Below are 18,538 nucleotides of genomic sequence, written 5' to 3'. Positions count from 1 at the left end.
AACAGAGCCTCTGCAGACCCCTAAGGGAGCTCTGAATCTGTGATGGCCTTTCTGAGTTTACCGAAAGTTCAGGGCAGAAGCCTGGCTGTCATCTGCCTACATCAACCAGTCACTGGGTACAGGCGGTCCTGGGGAAAAGGTGTGGACTTGGACAAGGTGGCTCTCTTTGGCAGAGATGAATTGAGGTCCTCAGTTCTGAAGAGGAGATCTGGCTAGTACAGAACTGGATCCATGACAATGATGGCACAGGCTTCGCAGCACCAGGGGAACAGCAAAGGGAACAGCCTTCCAGAGAGGAAGTGATTGGACAGGAATGACCCTCCTGCTGCAGTATAACTGTTTTCTTCATCTACTGGTTAATAGCATTTGATTCTAGTTACAAAGTTTGATCTCGCTATAACAATTTTTATAGATATTTGTTGATAAGACCTCTATTTTGTTAATAAAACATCTGAACAAAAATAATTATTATCCTGAGTTTAAAACAAGAGATCCCAGACAGCTTCATCCTTTGATTATACTTCTGCTTTAATAGAATAACATTTGAAAATACACAGCTGTCCAGGAGAAAGGTTAAAGCGGTATGAGGTACATAACTGTGCTTTAATCTGGGTCTGAAGTTTGTCATTGTAACAGCAATCATACTTCTAAACAAGCCATGTCCAGTAGAGCTGCAAACACATCCAGTGGTAACATTAGAGCTATACACTTTATACTGTAACATGTCAAATACTCTCTAACTCACTGTGTGTTTCATCTGTTTTTTGTTTATTAAAAAGGGGTGTATCTATAGTTCACAATCAGAGTAAGGTTCCTTAAGACTTAGTTATGAAATGTTCTCTGTCAATTTGCTTCTCAAACTGATTTAAAAAAAAACAGTATAATTTATTCTTTAAAACAATTTTATAAATCTGGGGAATCTAGTTAATTTCATAATGATGTTAATTGTATATGATACAAAGGAAATGCTAATATTTTCCAGGACAATAGTATAATAGGCTTTAATAATTCATGAGAAAAAAAGGTGGTAAAATTTAAACTTCTGTTTCAGATGTTCTAAAATCTCTATAAAACATTTGTCCAAAAATTAATCATTTAATTGTGGTACACAAATGTACTGAATGCATTGCCTGGCGTCAAGGTGGGAAACCCTCTCTTCTATATAATGAAATTATCTTCTGGTCCATCTTGACCCAAATCTTGGTTGTCTGAGGGCATAGGCTTCAAGTTGTAATAAAAAGCATCATCGTTATCTCCTAGTTGGTATTCGTGTGCCAGTCCAGTGAAATAGTCACTCCCAAAGCCACTTCCAGATCCTGAGACATCACCAGAGCCTGATCCAGAATGGTCCTCAGAAAGAGGAAAGATATCATCCAAGTTCTGGAATCCTGTCATTCTGAAAGAAGACAGAAAAACAGAAAAAAAAAAACACAGTAAAGTTGGAGACATAAGGAACACAATTAAAATACGTTTTTTTAAAGTAAGAAAATAAATGCAGCCACCCAGAATTAAATTAAAAGTTAAAAATTTCTGTTATTTAATGCCTTAAAACAAAAAATAAGTCAGAGCTTTTCGTATGTCTGCCTAGACTTATTTTACATAACTCATTGTACTTACCAATTCCACATCTACTTGTTACAAACTCATAAACAGTGCTTATTTCCTTTTTGTTTTAGTGAGAGAGACAGACAGACAAGAAGGGAGAGAGGTGAGAAGCATCAGCTCATAGTTGCAGCATCTTAGTTGTTCATTGATTGCTTTCTCATACATGCCTTGACCGGGGGGCTCCAGCCGTTCTAGTGACCCCTTGCTCAAGCCATCAACCTTGGGCTTCAAGCCAGTGACCTGTGAGCTCAAGCCAGTGACCATGGGGTCACAACATGCTCAAGCTGGTGAGCCCGCACACTAGCAGGATGAACTTGCACTCAAGTCGGGGACCTCAGGGTTTCAAATCTGGGTCCTCAGTGTCCCAGGCTGATGCTCTATCCACTGCATCACCACCTGGTCAGGCACTGCTTTTCTTATCAATAGCATAGCAATCCTATATTTGGAATTTACTTAAGGGATCATTAGTTAAAAATTTAAAAAAACACCTTTTTTTCATTTTCTCACACTAAAGAAAGGACAAACAAGTCAGCCTAGATAAATGACATTCTTTCTTAATTTAAAATTTCTATAAAACTTTTTATAATTCACCATGCTTCTACAAAGCCCACTCATAAGAAATTCTTTGCAACAAGTTAAGCATTATATTTGCCAGTATATTAACATTCAATTTCCTCCCAAAATATATAAGTACATTCATTTAGCTGGGATTAGTGTGGTGGTTAGAAGTTCACTCAGATCAAAAGCTCAGAGCAATGGTGCCACCTCTCAGTGGCAGAAAAAGGCAACAAAGTATCAGAGACAAACATTGAATTTCACAGAGTATGGGTCACTTTCTCCACAAAAATAATAAACCACCAGCCATACAACAAGATTAGAGTTTCTTTCCTGCATGCATTCAGTAAATATTCATTGAATATCTGATCCCTGTTCTGAGTGCCTGGGATAGAATGGGAACTGCCAGATGAGATCTCAGCGCAAGAAGTTTATAACTTAGAGGGGAAGACAGACAATAAAAGTGGATGAATCAGAAAAACATTAGGGAGTGCTAAATGCTTTGCAGAAAAATGAAATAGAGTAATGCAATAGAGGGTAATCAGGTGACTAGTTTAGACTATGGGGTCAGGGGAAAGGGATCAGAGCCAGAAATACAGATTTGGTAGTTACTCACATAATACACACACCACACACACACACCACACACATACCACACACACACATACACACACCACACACACACACACACACCACACACACAATTAAAAGCTATGAAATAGGTTGAGGTCACCTAAAGGAAGCATGCAGATAGAGAAGAGACCCATGAGAGAGCAGCCAGGGCCACACCAACATATTAAATATTGAGTAGAGGAGAGAGAACAGCCAGGGACATAGAAGGAAACCCACGATAAGGTAGGACCATGGAAGCTCAGAGAAGAAAGCATTTCGAAGGAAGGGTGGTCAACTTGTTTTTGAAGGCATTTAAGAAGTCAAGTAAGCTAAACATAGAGAAATAACCAGTGGATGTATCAGGAGTCATTGTGAACTTAACAAGCACACTGGGTGGAGGGTAAGAATAGAAGTCCAACCAGGGTGGGTGAAGGAGAGGAGGAGGAGGCAGCAAGCACAGGCTACCTTTTCAGGAAGAGCTACTGTGAAGAGGAGCAGAGAATAGAGCAATAGTGCCAGAGGATGCAGAATCAAAGACGGGATTTTACCTAAATGTAGGAAATACTAGAGAATGTCTGCACATTGGTGTGGAAAAGATGCTGGGTCAGAGGGGCAGTCGCAGCACTGAAGTCCTGGAGCAGGTGTGTGGGGAGAGTGTACCCAGCACAAGGAGGAGTGGCCTTCGAAGCCACCACAGTCAGAGGCCAATCAGGAAATGTATCTAAATATTTAACACAGGGAACTGCTCACACACATGATAGATGAGACAGGAAGCTAAATAAGGGATAGCGAAGAAACCCAGAGATTAGCAAGAAATGCTTCCCTCCCTGGGTTAAATGGTCACTGGAAGGAGGTGGTGTTACTGGAACCCAGGGACTAAGAGCTTTTGGTGGGAACTGAGGCCATGGATGAGACACAACCCTGCCACAGGTGCCACCCAAGGGAGGGAGTGAGCAGTAGAAACATCCTCACCCCTCCCGACCTCCCATGCTCTCCAGTCTCCCGCCTGTGCCTCCTATTAGGCCAAAGTCAGCCACAGCTCTGACAGCCTGAGGAATGTAGACCACAGGATCAGCCCTCACGCCTCACTCCTCACTACAGAGCAGGGAGAAGGAGACGAGAAACGGGTCTAAGGGCAAATATGGAGGTCCATCCACAGTGACAGAGTAGCAGAGTGAGAAGGAAAGTAACTGGCTGTGGAGAGGAGAAATCATTGAGATTTGAGGAGAGAAGAAATAGGGTAAAATAGTTGTTTTGGAGAACTTGGGTTATATCTCTAACATTTTAAATTCAAATGAATCTCTATTGAAACCTCTGATGTAAAATAATGGAGGATCCTGTAAGATCAGTTCACAGTTAATGCTGTGGACTTCAAGTAAAAGCACAGGGCAGGACTGCACAGCTTCACTGTGAGGATGGCGATGCTGGACTCTCATGCAGTGAATGCAGTGGAGAAGAGGGCGATCCCCAAAGTCACGCGGACTTGCCTGGTCTGGGCATGATGATTTCCTTGGCGTTCAGGAGAGTGATTTTTTAGGTTTAACTCTGAGGATTAAAACTTTTATCATAAGCCTTTCCAAAATTCATTTTTTCAGTATGTTATATAACTTTGATATTCATTGAAATAATAGATTTTAATGCAATTCAACTTTTTGTTACTTAGGAGTTCCTACTGAATCTTTTTTGCAAGTTTAAGTCAGGTTTATTTGATCAAGAAGAGGTTTGGTTTTCTTTTTCTAAGTCATGTCTGTTTTCTTCCTTTTCCTAATTTCTTCTTCTTTTTTTATTCAGAGAAAAGAGGGGAGACAGAGACAGACTCTCACTCGTGCCCTGACCACCTGGCAAGCCCCCTATGGCCGATGCCCTGCCCATCTGGGGCATTGCTCCATTGCTCAGCAACTGAGCTTTTCTTAGCACCTGATGCAGAGGCCACAGAGCCACTCTCAGTGCCCAGGGCCAACTAGGTCCAATCAAGTCATGGCTGCAGTAGGCCAAGAGAGACAGAGAGAGAAAGAGAGAGAGAAGTGAGAGGGAAAGGGGTAGAGAAGCAGATGGTCGCTTCTCCTGTGTGCCCTGACCAGGAATCAAACCCAGGACATCCAAACACTGAGCCGACGCTCTACCGCTAAGTTAACTGGCCAGGGCCAATTTCTTCTTTTTAAAAAAATCAACACTATCTAATTCCAGAATATTTTTATCATCCCTCAAGAATCCCATCCCTATTAGCAGTCATTCTTTATTCCTCCCTTCTTCCCAGCCCCGGCAACCACTAATTTATTTTCTGCCTCTATGAATTTGTCTATACTGAACATTTCATATAAATGGAATCATTTAGCCTGACCAGTGGTGGCACAGTGGATAAAGGATAAAGTGTCAACCTGGAATGTTGAGGACCAGATTCAAAACCCTGAGGTTGCCAGCTTGAGTGTGGGATTACAGACATGACCCCATGGTCACTGGCCTGAGCCCAAGATTGCTAGTTTGAGTAAAGTGAAAAAAATTTTTTTTCACTCAATTTTTGTTGCTGCCACAAGGCACATATGAGAAGCAACCAATGAGCTACTAAAGTGCTGCAACTATGAGTTGACGCTTCTCATCTCTTTCCTTTTCTGTCTGTTCCTGTCTTTGTCTCTGTTTCTCTCGCTTGTTAAAAAAAGATGGAATCAGCCCTGGCCGGTTGGCTCAGTGGTAGAGCGTTGGCCTGGCGTGCAGAAGTCCCGGGTTCAATTCCCGGCCAGGGCACACAGGAGAAGCGCCCATCTGCTTCTCCACCCCTCCCCCTCTCCTTCCTCTCTGTCTCTCTCTTCCCCTCCCGCAGCCGAGGCTCCACTGGAGCAAAGATGGCCCGGGCGCTGAGGATGGCTCCTCGGCCTCTGCCCCAGGCGCTAGAGTGGCTCTGGTCGCAACAGAGCGACGCCCTGGAGGGGCAGAGCATCGCCCCCTGGTGGGCAGAGCGTCGCCCCCTGGTGGGCGTGCTGGGTGGATCCCGGTTGATCCCACAGGCGCATGCGGGAGTCTGTCTGACTGTCTCTCCCCGTTTCCGACTTCAGAAAAATACAGAAAAGAAAAAAAAAAAAGATGGAATCATATAATATGTGGTTTTCTGTGTCTGGTTTCTTTCACTTTGCATAATGCTTTCAGGCTTAATCCATGTTGTAGGCTGAATTAGTATTTCATTCCTTCTTGTGATTAAATAATATTACACTTCAGGGATATACCATGTGTTGTTTATACATTAGGTTGATGTACTTTTATTAGATTTTAGTATTTATTGTGCTCTATTTACACAAATAAAATAGTATTCAATCATTTTCAATACTAGTTGGTGAAAATATCTTCAATTATTTTCACTCAAGCCTGACCAGGCGGTGGTGCAGTGGATAGAGCGTCAGACTGGGACGCGGAGGACCCACATTTGAGACCCCGAGGTTGCCAGCTTGTTTGAGCAAGGTTCATCAGCTTGAGCCCAAGGTTGCTGGCTTGAGCAAGGGGTCACTCGGTCTGCTGTAGCCCCCGGTCAAGGCACATATGAGAAAGCAATCACTGAGAAACTAAGGTGCCACAACGAAGAATTGATGCTTCTCATCTCTCTCCCTTTCAGTCTGTCTGTCCCTATCTGTTCCTCTCTATGTTTCTCTATCTCTGTCACAAAAATATACATATATTTTCACTCAATTTTTGTTGCTGCCACAATAAAAAGACTTTGCAGAAGAATACCTGAGCCGTGTACCCTTGCACCTCTCATCTACCAGTAAACATAGTACAGTTGTACCATGTGCTCTGCAGTGAAAACCAAATCACCAAGACAGGAACCCAAAGAAAAACACTAAATGAGAAAAACCTCTTCCCTCCATGCCAAGATCTCAACAGAGACTGGTGAAAGTAAAGGTAGAGCAAGTCCACTTACGAAAAAGTGTCAGTCCTTGGAGAGAGGATTCTGTTGGATTCCCCTGGAAATAGGTCGAACATTGGTCCCTTCTCTTGAATGCAGTTGGCAGAATTACCGTCAGGATTACAGCGAACCTGCTGGTACCTGGCTCTCCGGATAGGTAAACCTGGCCAAACAAGCAACCCACGTGGTTAGTAAGTATCTATTACACAGTTTCTCATCTTTCTGTCTCTAAGAAATGTCTAATGAAATAGGTTCTAAGTTTGGTAGAAGGCAAGGTGAGGACAAGCTTTATGACTATTAATAAAACAGGAGCACCCACTGTGTACCAGCCTTTTATATATATATCCTTTGTCCTTCTCACACACCCTTACAAAGCAGCCCAGAATTGAAAGTTAGAATAAACTTTGGCGACTAGCTGCCTGGAATGAAGTCCAGCTCTGCTACTGACAAGCTGTGAAACTGTCACTTCCCTGCACCCTCACGGTAAAATGAGGGTACTAACAGTGTCTCTTTTTCATAAGCTGGTCACAAAACTTAAGTGAGAAAAGCATTTAAAGACCTTAACGTAGTGCCAGGCACACAGTAAACACTTGGGAATATTAATTATTATTATTATTATTGTACTATTATATCCATTTTACACAAAGGAAAACTGAGGCCACACATGTGCTAAGTAGAGGACCTGGGAGTCAAACCTGTATCGGACCCCGAAGCCTGTTTCTTTTTATAGAGATGAGTCCAATTATGTTCAGAAAGGTTAAGGAATATACTGACTGTGCCCGACATATTACAGGGCCCTGCTTCTTTAGGGCCATGTGGTATTCTTAGAAATGAATAGTAGAAAAAATTTAGCCTCTTTTTTTTTGCTTCTGATCTAGTCAGAGATTTCAAAAGGACAAGGCTACTCTATTCTCGAAGGGACAGACAGGTTGGAATATCCTAGTCTAGCATAGCTTCTTTTGAGTTTAGTTCTATACAAAAGTCTCCAAATCTGGTGTTAGGAGAATATATAGGAGAGCTCTAATTAATTTATGAAATAAATTCTTTATCTCTCAATTTAGCAAGGATGGAGACCTGGTGGTGAGAAATATTTCACCCATCAAAAGGTTCATCCCCTTCCCACCTCAAATACTATATTCACATGAGTACAACTAATAATCACCTAGCAAGAAGGTGCACATTTAAAATTATTTTTAAAATTATAATTGACATATAAAATTCTTGAAAAGCAGGAAAGGTGGTTTTAAAGCCCAGCACATTGTTGTCCTGTACAGATGGAAATGAAAATAATAACAACTATTTAAGAGGGGTGGGGAGACAGTGCTATGGACAATCACTGCAGCATTGTTTTTTTGCGATAGCAAAAGATCAGAAAATTACATGTTAAATAAATTAAGGTACAGCCTACAATACTATACAGATATTAAAAGAATGAAGCAGCTCCCTGGGTTCTGATATAATCTCCAAGGTATATTATTAAGTAAAAAAAGAAGTAAGGAACACTATGCATTGTGTGTTACCACTTATGTGTGTTTGTATTTTTAAGAAGAATATATTTGTTTACATATATGCTTATATGCTTGGAACACTGAAAAGATACACAACAAACCAATTGCCTTTGTGAGGGAATTGGTGGCTGGAGGACTGTAGAAGGAAGGAGACTGACGTTTCACTGCATCTCCTTTTGAACTTTTTTATTTTTGAGCCATATGTATGCATTGTCTATCCAAAATTATTTTTTATTTTTTAAAAGCTTCTTTTAGGTGAAATTGACACACAATAAGTTGTATATATTTAAAGTATATAATTTAATGTTTTGACACATGTATGCTTCCGTGGAACCATCGCCACAATCGAGTATGAACATATCCAACATACCCCAAAGTTTCTCTGGGCCCTCTGTAAGCCCACCCTCCCCCCTCCTGAACCCCCCTCACCACCCTCACGACCATTAACCTGCTTTCTGTCATTAGAGATTAGTTTGAATTTTCTAGGACTTTATATAAGTGAATTCACACAGCAACTTGTCAAAGGGTTCCTGACTTTGTTTTAACTCAGGGGCTAGTCAAGAAGGGTGTCTACCTTTCATAGTGCTCTCTCCTAGAAATGGAGATATTCTCTATTGAAATATTCCTTACATCTAGACTGCTTCTGTGGCAATTTGTAAAAAGAACATTTATGTTAGAAGAGAAATGTGTGTTCATTATAGAATACTTTGAAGAATGTAGCAAACAAAAGAAAGAAAACTTTTCTGCTAATTTCTCTATCCAGCTCCTCAGAGATCACGGATTTTGGAGCTTTGCTTCTCTTCCCCTCAGCTTTCTGTGTTTCTAGGAGAGTCTGCACAAGTTGTGGCCTGTTCTCTTCTGACAGCAACTATGAGAGGTTGAAAAGCGAAGCCCCTTCTGAGGTGAAGTTCATATTACATCTCAATGGGATGGCCAAGAACTTTGTTTTTAAGTCTACAGAACCACTGAACTTTTTCCAAGTGTCCTCTTTCCTCATTGTGTCCCTTTTCCTCACGCCTCTTTGTATCTCTATCCTCAACTTTTTTCTAGCCAGCATATCTGACGCATTTTATAAATACAACATTGCCAAGTTGTTATATCATTAAGATATATCTCATACATATTTATATGCATCTATGAAGAAATATATAGATAAAATATAAAAGATACATGAAACTGTGCACCTCAGTATTATTTAACATAGGGAAATAACTAAGTAATTAAAACAATAGAAAAATGCCTGACCAGGCAGTGGCGCAGTGGATAGAGCATCGGACTGGAATATAGAACAGTGGTCCCCAACCTTTTTTGGGCCATGGACCGGTTTAATGTCAGAAAATATTTTCACGGACCAGCCTTTAGGGTGGGATGGATAAATGTATCACGTGACTGAGACAAGTGTCAAAAGTGAGTCTTAGACAGATGTAACAGAGGGAATCTGGTCATTTTTTAAAAATAAAACACTGTTCAGTCTTAAATATAAATAAAATGGAAATAATGTAAGTTATTTATTCTTTCTCTGTGGACCGGTACCAAATGGCCCATGGACCAGTACCGGTCCATGGCCTGGTGGTTGGGAACCATTGATATAGAGGACCCAGGTTCAAGACCCTGAGGTCGCCAGCTTGAGCGCGTGCTCATCTGGTTTGAGCAAAGACTCACCAGCTTGGACCCAAGGTCACTGGCTCAAGCAAGGGGTTACTCAGTCTGCTGAAGGCCCAGGGTCAAGGCACATATGAGAAAGCAATCAATGAACAACTAAGGCAGGGGTACCCAAACTACGGCCCACGGGCCACATGCGGCCCCCTGAGGCCATTTATCTGGCCCCAGCCACACTTCCAGAAGGGGCACCTCTTTCATTGGTGGTCAGTGAGAGGAGCACAGGATGCATCCTGTGCTCCTGAAGTATTATATGGGGCAGCACCGCAAAGTGCGGCATTGCTTACGTACAGTACTACTTCTGGTGACGCGGGACGCATGCATCACGGCTCCAGAAGTGCATCATATCACTTGGTTCAGCTAGCAGTGACAAATATGGAACTGGACATTGACCATCTCATTAGCCAAAAGCAGGTCCATAGTTCCCATTAAAATACTGGTCAGTTTGTTGATTTAAATTTACTTGTTCTTTATTTTAAATATTGTATTTGTTCCCGTTTTGTTTTTTTACTTTAAAATAAGATATGTGCAGTGTGCATAGGGATTTGTTCATAATTTCCTTTATAGTCCGGCCCTCCAGTGGTCTGAAGGATAGTGAACTGGCCCCTTGTGTAAAAAGTTTGGGGACCCCTGAAGTAAGGTATTGCAACGCACAACAAAAAACTAATGATTGATGCTTCTCATCTCTCCATTCCTGTCTGTCTGTCCCTGTCTATCCCTCTCTCTGACTCTCTGTCTCTGTAAAAAACAAAACAAAACAAAAAACCCTCAAATAATATAGGAGTCATTCATATAGGAAAATGTTAACCAAATGGTAAAAAAATAATCAGTTATGGCAAAGATTATGTAACAGCATAGGAAAACTTATATTTTAAAACAAGTGAAAAAAGCAGAATACCACTCTATGCATAATAGTTGTTTATATGTATAATAGTTCATGCAACTACATAAACAGAAATGGGGAGATGGGAGACAATACACAAAAATAACCAGTGATAGACTGGTGATTTTTCTCTCATTTAATTTTCTTAATTGCTATAATAAACAATATTGCTTTAAAATGTAAACAAAAGAGTTTAATGTAGACAAAAGTGAATATTCTCTTTTTTCTCCTTCCTTTCCTCCCTCTCTCCCTTCCTTCTTTCCTTTCTTTCCTTTCTTTCTTCTCTCCCTCAGAATTTCTATTCCAACACAATCGTTCCCATGGTTCCTGAATACAATGTCTGGTCTGGGACAGGAAGTCATTTAAAATGGGTTAGCTATATCACTGCCTCGAGGCGGGGGCTAAAGTAACAAGATGACATTACCATGTCTGCCTCTTGCCAGCTGTGTAACCTTGACCAACTTACTTAACCTCCCCATACTACACCATGAAATTGGAACAGCAGTGATTCTGATAATGAGATAGAAATACCAGGTTTTTAGGATAGCACCATGGTCAGAGCTTTTCAAGTGCTAGTTTCTCTCATTAGGAGAACAACTAATACCTATCTCTAGGTACAGAGATAGAGAGTAGCTTGTAGAGAGACCAAGATTGTAATTGCTGTTCTACCATTTAATACCTCTCTGATTCTCAATTTCTCATCTTTCAAGTGTGAATAATAGTATCCCAAAGAGTTCCTGTTTAAGCAAGATAGACATATGTGAGACATCTAACACAAGCTTTTGCATATGGTAGGTATTTAATACATTTTAGCTGTTTCTTTCCTCTGATTCTTTTCTGAAGCAGCCTAAATTTGGAATGTAATTACTACTTAGAAGCCTAATCTTGTAGGTTGGATGATTTAAAAAAAAAAAAATTCAACATCTCCTCCAGCAGAGGGTACTGTCTTCACACCCTATGGACCAATGCTGTACCATAGAAACAGAAGATGAAACCACATATGGAATTTTCAATGTTACAGAAGCCGTATTTTAATAAGTGAAAAGAAATGTGAAATTTATTTTAATACATTTTATTTAAACCAACATATTCAAATATTGTTATTTAACTTAAGCAATATGAGAGTTATTAATGAACTTTTTTATGTTCTTTTCAGAGTAAGACCTCAAATCTGGTGCATATTTTGCACTTAAAGCACCTCTCAATTTGGACTCTACATTTCACGCATTTCAAGAGCTCAGTAGGCTACCATTTTGAAAATTTTTTCTTTTTTTTTTTTTTTGCATTTTTCTGAAGCTGGAAACAGGGAGGCAGTCAGACAGACTCCCGCATGCACCCGACCGGGATCCACCCAGCATGCCCACCAGGGGGCGATACTCTGCCCATCTGGGGTGTCGCTCTGTTGCATCCAGAGCCATTCTAGCGCCTGAGGCAGAGGCCACAGAGCCATCCTCAGCGCCCGGGCCATCTTTGCTCCAATGGAGCCTTGGCTGCAGGAGGGGAAGAGAGAAACAGAGAGGAAGGAGAGGGGGAGGGGTGGAGAAGCAGATGGGCGCTTCTCCTGTGTGCCCTGGCCAGGAATCGAACCCGGGACTCCTGTACGCTAGGCTGACGCTCTACCACTGAGCCAACTGGCCAGCGCCGTGGCTACCATTTTGGACAGAGCAGGTCTATGCAGTCTCCTCTACTTGCAGCTGATATACTATCAAGCCAAAGAAATATTTGCATAGATAGGAAGTTAAACAGAAAAGTAAAAGAAATACTTTATGAGGAAGAATCCAGGTGATTGATCATATCTTTTCACTGGTATAACAAACACAAGTTTAGTAAATTAATTTTTTCGAAATTTAAAATACAAAATTTTCTCCAGAGTTCAGAATCTCAGCTTTTAAAATTTATAATGGTAGTTTCTTTTTTTTTTTTTTTTTTTGGTAGTTTCTTTTTTGGGGTGATGAAATGTTCTAAAATTGACTATGGTGATGGCTGAATGTATCTGTGAATACACTAAAACCCACTGAATTATATACTTTAAATGTGTGAATTGTATGGCATCTCAACTCTCTCTCAATAAAGCGGTTTAAAAATTTATAAATAAATCGAAGATACCCTGACCTTTGGTATCACAGCGGATAAAATGTCGACCTGGAATGCTGAGATTGCTGATTCAAAACCCCAAGCTTGCTCAATCAAGGCACTTATAAGAAAACAACTGCTTCAAGTTGATGCTGCCTGCTCCTCCCTCCACTTCTCTTTCTGTCTCTCTCTTCTAAAACCAATAAATAAAATCTTTTTTAAAAAAAAGATAGAAATTACTCCCCCAACTCCAAATGTTATCTGATTTGTGACTGGTGCTTTTAAGTCTACTTTAAAATAAAGAACATGGTTACAGACACATAGTTCCTGACACACCTATTCGGGGGTATTGGCAGGATGTGAAAATTCAACAGGGCCAGCCCCTGATGTCGTGGGAGTGTCTTGACTCTATCTTGCTTGAGAGAAATATTTTATGATTACCATCTTTAAACAAATAAAAGGGAGCATGCTCGTAGACAGAAAGATTATCTTTCTAAAAAGCCCTACTTACCCAGATCTGCCTGCTGATTTTGTCATGGATTCCAGGGAGAAGAATTGTTTTTATTTAGACTCCCTTTCCCCTTCACTGCCCACCACCTCTCTTCTCTCTATCTCTCTCTCTCTCTCTCTCTCTCTCTCTCTCCCTCCCTCTCTCTCTGTCACTAGTTGTGCTTTACCAAAATACTTTCTGTAAATGAACATTACCAGAGTAAATAACTTACCCCAGGAAGCTCTCTGTATCTTTTTATATTGTAGTACCAATTTTCCCCCAACATCATCACAATTCACTAATTTCCTAGGTTTTTCTTTTTTTTTTTCAGTTTATTAATTTTTAGAGAGAGAGGAGAAGGGAGAGAGAGAAACATCAATTTGTTCTTCCACTTATTTATGCATTTATTGGTCCTTTTTTTAAAGTATTATTTTATTCATTTTAGAGCAGGAGGTGAAATAAGGGGGGAGAGCAGGAAGCATCAACTCCCATATGTGCCTTGACCAGGCAAGCCTGAGGGTTTGAACCAGAGACCTCAGCGTTCCAAGTCAATGCTCTACCCACTGCACCACCATAGGTCAGGCCTTGCTTGATTCTTGTCTATGCCCTGACCGGGGATTAAACCTACAAACTTGCCAGGTTAGGACGACATTCTAACCAACTGAGCTACCCAGCCAGGGCTCTAATTTCCTGTTCTTAATGGGGACTTGCTGCAGGTATGTTAGAGAAACTTTAGCAGAAACTGCCCTGGGGAGAGGGGAAACGCCTGCTTCACTGTCTGGCAGCATTCACAGACTTCACTATCTAAGTGAAGCTGCTTCCTACCGGCCAGTCAGCTCTACAATACAGAGAGGGGTTCCCCACCCTTGAGTGATTGGACAAGCTATGAAAAGAATCAAGTTTACTTTCAGTTTCTTCCTCTCTGTCCCTCAACTCAGTGGTAAACTTTATAGCAAGGCCTATAGTCAATTTAAGGATTTTTGTTTTGTTTTGTTTTGTTTTTTAATTTAATTTATTGGAGTGATGTTGGTTAACAAAACTATGCAGGTTACAGGTGAACAATTCTACAACATATCTTTTGTATACCATATTGTACAAACCCCACCCCAAGTCAAGGTTTTTTGTTTTAAATAAAGAAAATTTCTAATCAACCAACAAGACAGCCAAGTTGCAGTAGAAAGTTAACTGACATTGAAATCAGATAAGCAATTCTGACATTAATTAGTTGTAATGGGCATTGTGCAAGATTCATAAGTTATTTGCAAGGGGTTGATATAAGCAGCAAATGAGATGAGTGTGAGATCCAGTTTTCCCCTCTGGAGGAGCTGGTGCTGATCCCTCCTCACAAGGACTGTGACAATCATTCACCAGAGAATGGGTGTAAAATCCCATTACAATCAAACTGCAGCACATCTGGGTAGTATCAATATCACTTCTACGATCTAGGAGACAGTGTGGAGTGGACACATGGTCTGGTCCTCTCGGTCAGACCTTCTCATGGATTTTTCAGTTTCTCTCTTTATGGGTATTTTTGAAAAAGAGAGGCAATAAGAGAGTTTACGATTCACAGGCCTCATCAATAATCTCCTAGAGCTCTACATTCGATTGATTAGCCCTTGGTGCTCTCCAGTGTCTCCCATACATTGCCAAGCTTCCATGGCTTTGACTCTGTAGACAGTTTTACACATGTCTTTACTCGGGTTTGACTTATAGTAACTGATATGGGCTGAATGGTGGCACTCAAATCATATGTTGAAGTCCTAACTCCCAGTACCTCAGAATGGGACTGTGTTTGGAGATAGGGCCATAAAAGAGGGAATTAAAGTATAACAGGGTCATGTGGATGAGCCCTAATCCAATATGGCTGGTGTCCTTATAAGAAGAGGAAATTGGGACTCAAATATATACAGAGGAAGGACCATGTGAAGATACAGAGGGAAGACAGCAAGCTATAAGCCAAGGAGAGAGGCTTCAGAATGAAGTTAACCCTGCTGACACCTTGATCTTGGACTTCTACCTTCTAGAACTGTAGAAGTCCAAGTTCTAGACTTACTTACTGGGAAGTAAATCGCAAGCCATCAGTCCGTGGTACTTTGTTACAACAGCCCTAGCAAATGAATACAGTAACCTAAGATGTTTTGAATATATATGTTCAGTAAAAGTGAGCTAAGAGCCTGGTTAATTTGATCAGTTCAGTCAAACCAATGGGTTAAGAAGAAAAATTTTAAAGGTGGGAAAGAAATGCTTCCGAATCATATCTGGCCTCATTTGGTTGCACAGTGAAATAGGGGTGTGGCTCTGCACTGCAGCCGTGAGCTGCTATTACTCACATGCACCCTAGGAGGGCATCTGTGTGGGCACAGCCGTAATTCCGACAGTAAGCGCACTTCTCCTTTGGGAACTCCCTAGCTTTTCAGTTCATTCATTTTCTCTTTTTGGGTTTCTTTTTCCCCAAAGAGCAAGACTTACCAGGTGATGACATAAATGTTAGTACATTATATAATTTCATAATGGTTTCTTCCTTTCTTCACTTCTTTTTGATGAATACCTACTATATAGGAACATTTTTGTTTTAATTCTAGTTTCACCTGTTGAATCTTAGTGGGGAATGAGACATTTCTGGGAAATTTTGGAGATGTGAAGACACATAGCTCTGGCCAAGGGGGGCCTAGCAGCACTAGTCACTGTAGTCTGCACGACAGACAGGGACCTTTCTGCTCTGGATCTTGTGAGAACACATGGAATTATTTCATCAAACTGAAGATAGTCCCTAAAAAAGCCAAGTAAAGCTTGTTCCCTTTTAGTGGAAAAGTTTCAGCAATGTTACCTGCTGTTTGTTCTTCAAAAATTTCATAACAAGCAAAAATGATTTAATCAATTGTCAATATGTAATTAATGTATCTGAGATCATCTGTAGGATTTCATTTCCATCAGAAGAAAAAACAAGACAACTGAAAGTCACTTCTAAGAAACAAGTCCGGGACACATGTGTCACCATGACTCAATATTTCCTTTACAATTTAGGGAAACTTAATGTTTTTCTACCATAAATTCTCCCATCCTTTTATCAGGCCATGACCTTCTGCCTTATTTAGATAGAATCCCTTATTTACCAGAGGAGAAGACATTGTATATTTTGTACAAACAGATCATTTTTGTTTTCTAGTCATTCAAGGTTTTAGGTTGATTCAGTCTGACCAAACAACCCTAAATGACAGAGAGACCTAACAAGAAGTTTCCAAATGTGATGCTTCTCTGAGCAACAGCACAAACACTAAAATTCTTTGGTCTCTCATTAAAACCTGACAGGGTTTTAATTAACTATACCTAGCCATAATTGAATTTTCACTAAGAACCAAGTTGAAAAAGAAGACAAAAAAATACACTCAGTCAAATTTACTCTGATTGAAAAGTAGCACTTCCCAGTGTTACAGTAGGTATGACAGCACTGTAATACTTGAAAACTTGGGAGAGACACAGACACTCAGGGGTAGGTAGACACCCCAAACCTCAAAAGTGCCATCTCCTCCATGCAACAGGTCATTATTCCTTTTAAAAATGTATAAGCCATACATTTTCATCCAAAAATAAAATAGTGCAATCATTGTAAGAGTTTACAAGGCTGAGCGGGCCTAAGAGTTTAATTTCTCTTGGTATCAAACTTAGTCAAACTCATACGAAGGAGTTCAGTCACCACAAATCCTTTTCCTTTGCCTGCTTTGCCACAATAGAATATACATCCTGTATCTTAAAGTGAATATAACCGTTTGTGTGGACCCTGGGGCTGACAAAGAAGATCTCAGGAGAACAAGAGTCCTGGGGCGTACCTTGAACAGAAGACTCCAAAACCAGGATGAGGACGAGAGCCAGGACCAGCCTACTGCACTGGAGAAGCACCCGCATCGTGACCAGCTCACTTCAGCTCCACTCGGCACGCCAACACCACGATTAGGAAATGTAGAGGGTACTCTCTGTCCCTTTTAGAAAGGGTTCTAAAACCTCAGACCCTGCCCAGAACACACGTCACAGTTTCCTGAACAAATAGAAAGAGATCCACATCAAAAAACCAGAAAGACTGAAAAAAAAAAAAGGCAGCAAAATAACTATTCATACCCATTATGAAACTGCATTACTCTGGGCTTTCAAAAGCTTTGTTGTTTGCAACTTGCCTGGTAGAAAAATTTTCCCACTAAAACAGTAGAATCAGCATTCAGTACAGTTTGTTTTTTTTTTTATCTTTCTTTCTTCAGGTAACAATCTAAACACGAAATTGCTAACATTTAGAACCCACTGCACTGTTGCTGAGATAAGGGAGCTGGGTGCTGCTTTTCCATCGCTGAGCACCTTAGCACATAAAACAGTCTTCGTGTTTTCTTCAAGAATAGCATCACTCACTGAGCCAAGCTCGAGAAGTGAAACTTCAAAGCTAAGTTCTATCTAATCTACAAGACAGTGCTGTCGGATTTCGATAACCAGTTTCTCCTTCTTGGACTCAGTTCCTCCTATTGGATCACAGGCTCTCCCTGTAGCTCAAGAACAGAGTATTTAGATACAAAGAGCTGGGTAAAACAAACATGATTTTGCATTCCTCTGCTCCTTCACAGGGTGTTTCTTATGATTTGATGCCATTTATACTCTCATCTTTTCTCCTGGTAAATTTTTTCAACTTGAGTTTTGGGTCCTCTGGCCTTGAATAAGCCGAAAATCAGATACAAGGGGAGGTTGTCCTCTCAGTAGCTACTGAACCTCAGGAAACACACAACCCACTGCCCCCTGCATGAAACAACAGCATTTTCCTGGAGACAGCGTGCAGGCTCCGGCAGGACTAAGGAACAACAGGTACAGGCTCCTCATTAAAGTCACACAATAAACACAACAGTTTAGTGCATGTTCTTGCCCTGGGGGCATGTGCTTTTTCCTTACTTCCATTCAAGATTCAGCTGTGCTCCCTTCCAAAGCATCTGTCCTGCAGCTCCCACTTGCCATTTCATCTTCACACAGGCCTGTCCTTTGACAAGAGGGAGGAGTTTCCCTTCCCTTGGCTTTGGCTTCCTGCTGATTCCTTTACCATTTCCTGCTAAGGACAGGCTCAGTCCACAAGGTTACAGGGAAAGCACATTCTGACACCCCTCAGCACCGCTGGAAGTGTGTCCCAGTGCTCCTCCGACTGCAGTCACCAACCCCAAACTCCCGAATCCAGTGAATTTCCCACTACGGAATATTGGTTTCAGCTTGAAATAACAGCCCTCATCTTTGGTCTC

General features: G+C 41.0%; 1 protein-coding gene across 1 annotated transcript; it reads right to left on the bottom strand.

The window, feature by feature from the left end:
- Positions 1-507: 507 nt before the first annotated feature.
- Positions 508-17,304, bottom strand: SRGN (serglycin). Its single transcript, XM_066242562.1, has 3 exons — positions 17,105-17,304; positions 6,680-6,827; positions 508-1,396 (listed from the first exon to the last, which is right to left on the bottom strand). Exons 1-3 carry the CDS (start codon positions 17,178-17,180, stop codon positions 1,159-1,161), a joined length of 462 nt encoding a protein of 153 aa, XP_066098659.1. The 5' UTR covers positions 17,181-17,304; the 3' UTR covers positions 508-1,158.
- Positions 17,305-18,538: the final 1,234 nt, after the last annotated feature.

The sequence above is a fragment of the Saccopteryx bilineata genome, chromosome 9, assembly GCF_036850765.1.
Source record: "Saccopteryx bilineata isolate mSacBil1 chromosome 9, mSacBil1_pri_phased_curated, whole genome shotgun sequence".
NCBI classification, from domain to species: domain Eukaryota; kingdom Metazoa; phylum Chordata; class Mammalia; order Chiroptera; family Emballonuridae; genus Saccopteryx; species Saccopteryx bilineata.
Note: the sequence above shows the minus strand (reverse complement) of the source record. Positions and strands in the feature narration are given on the sequence as shown.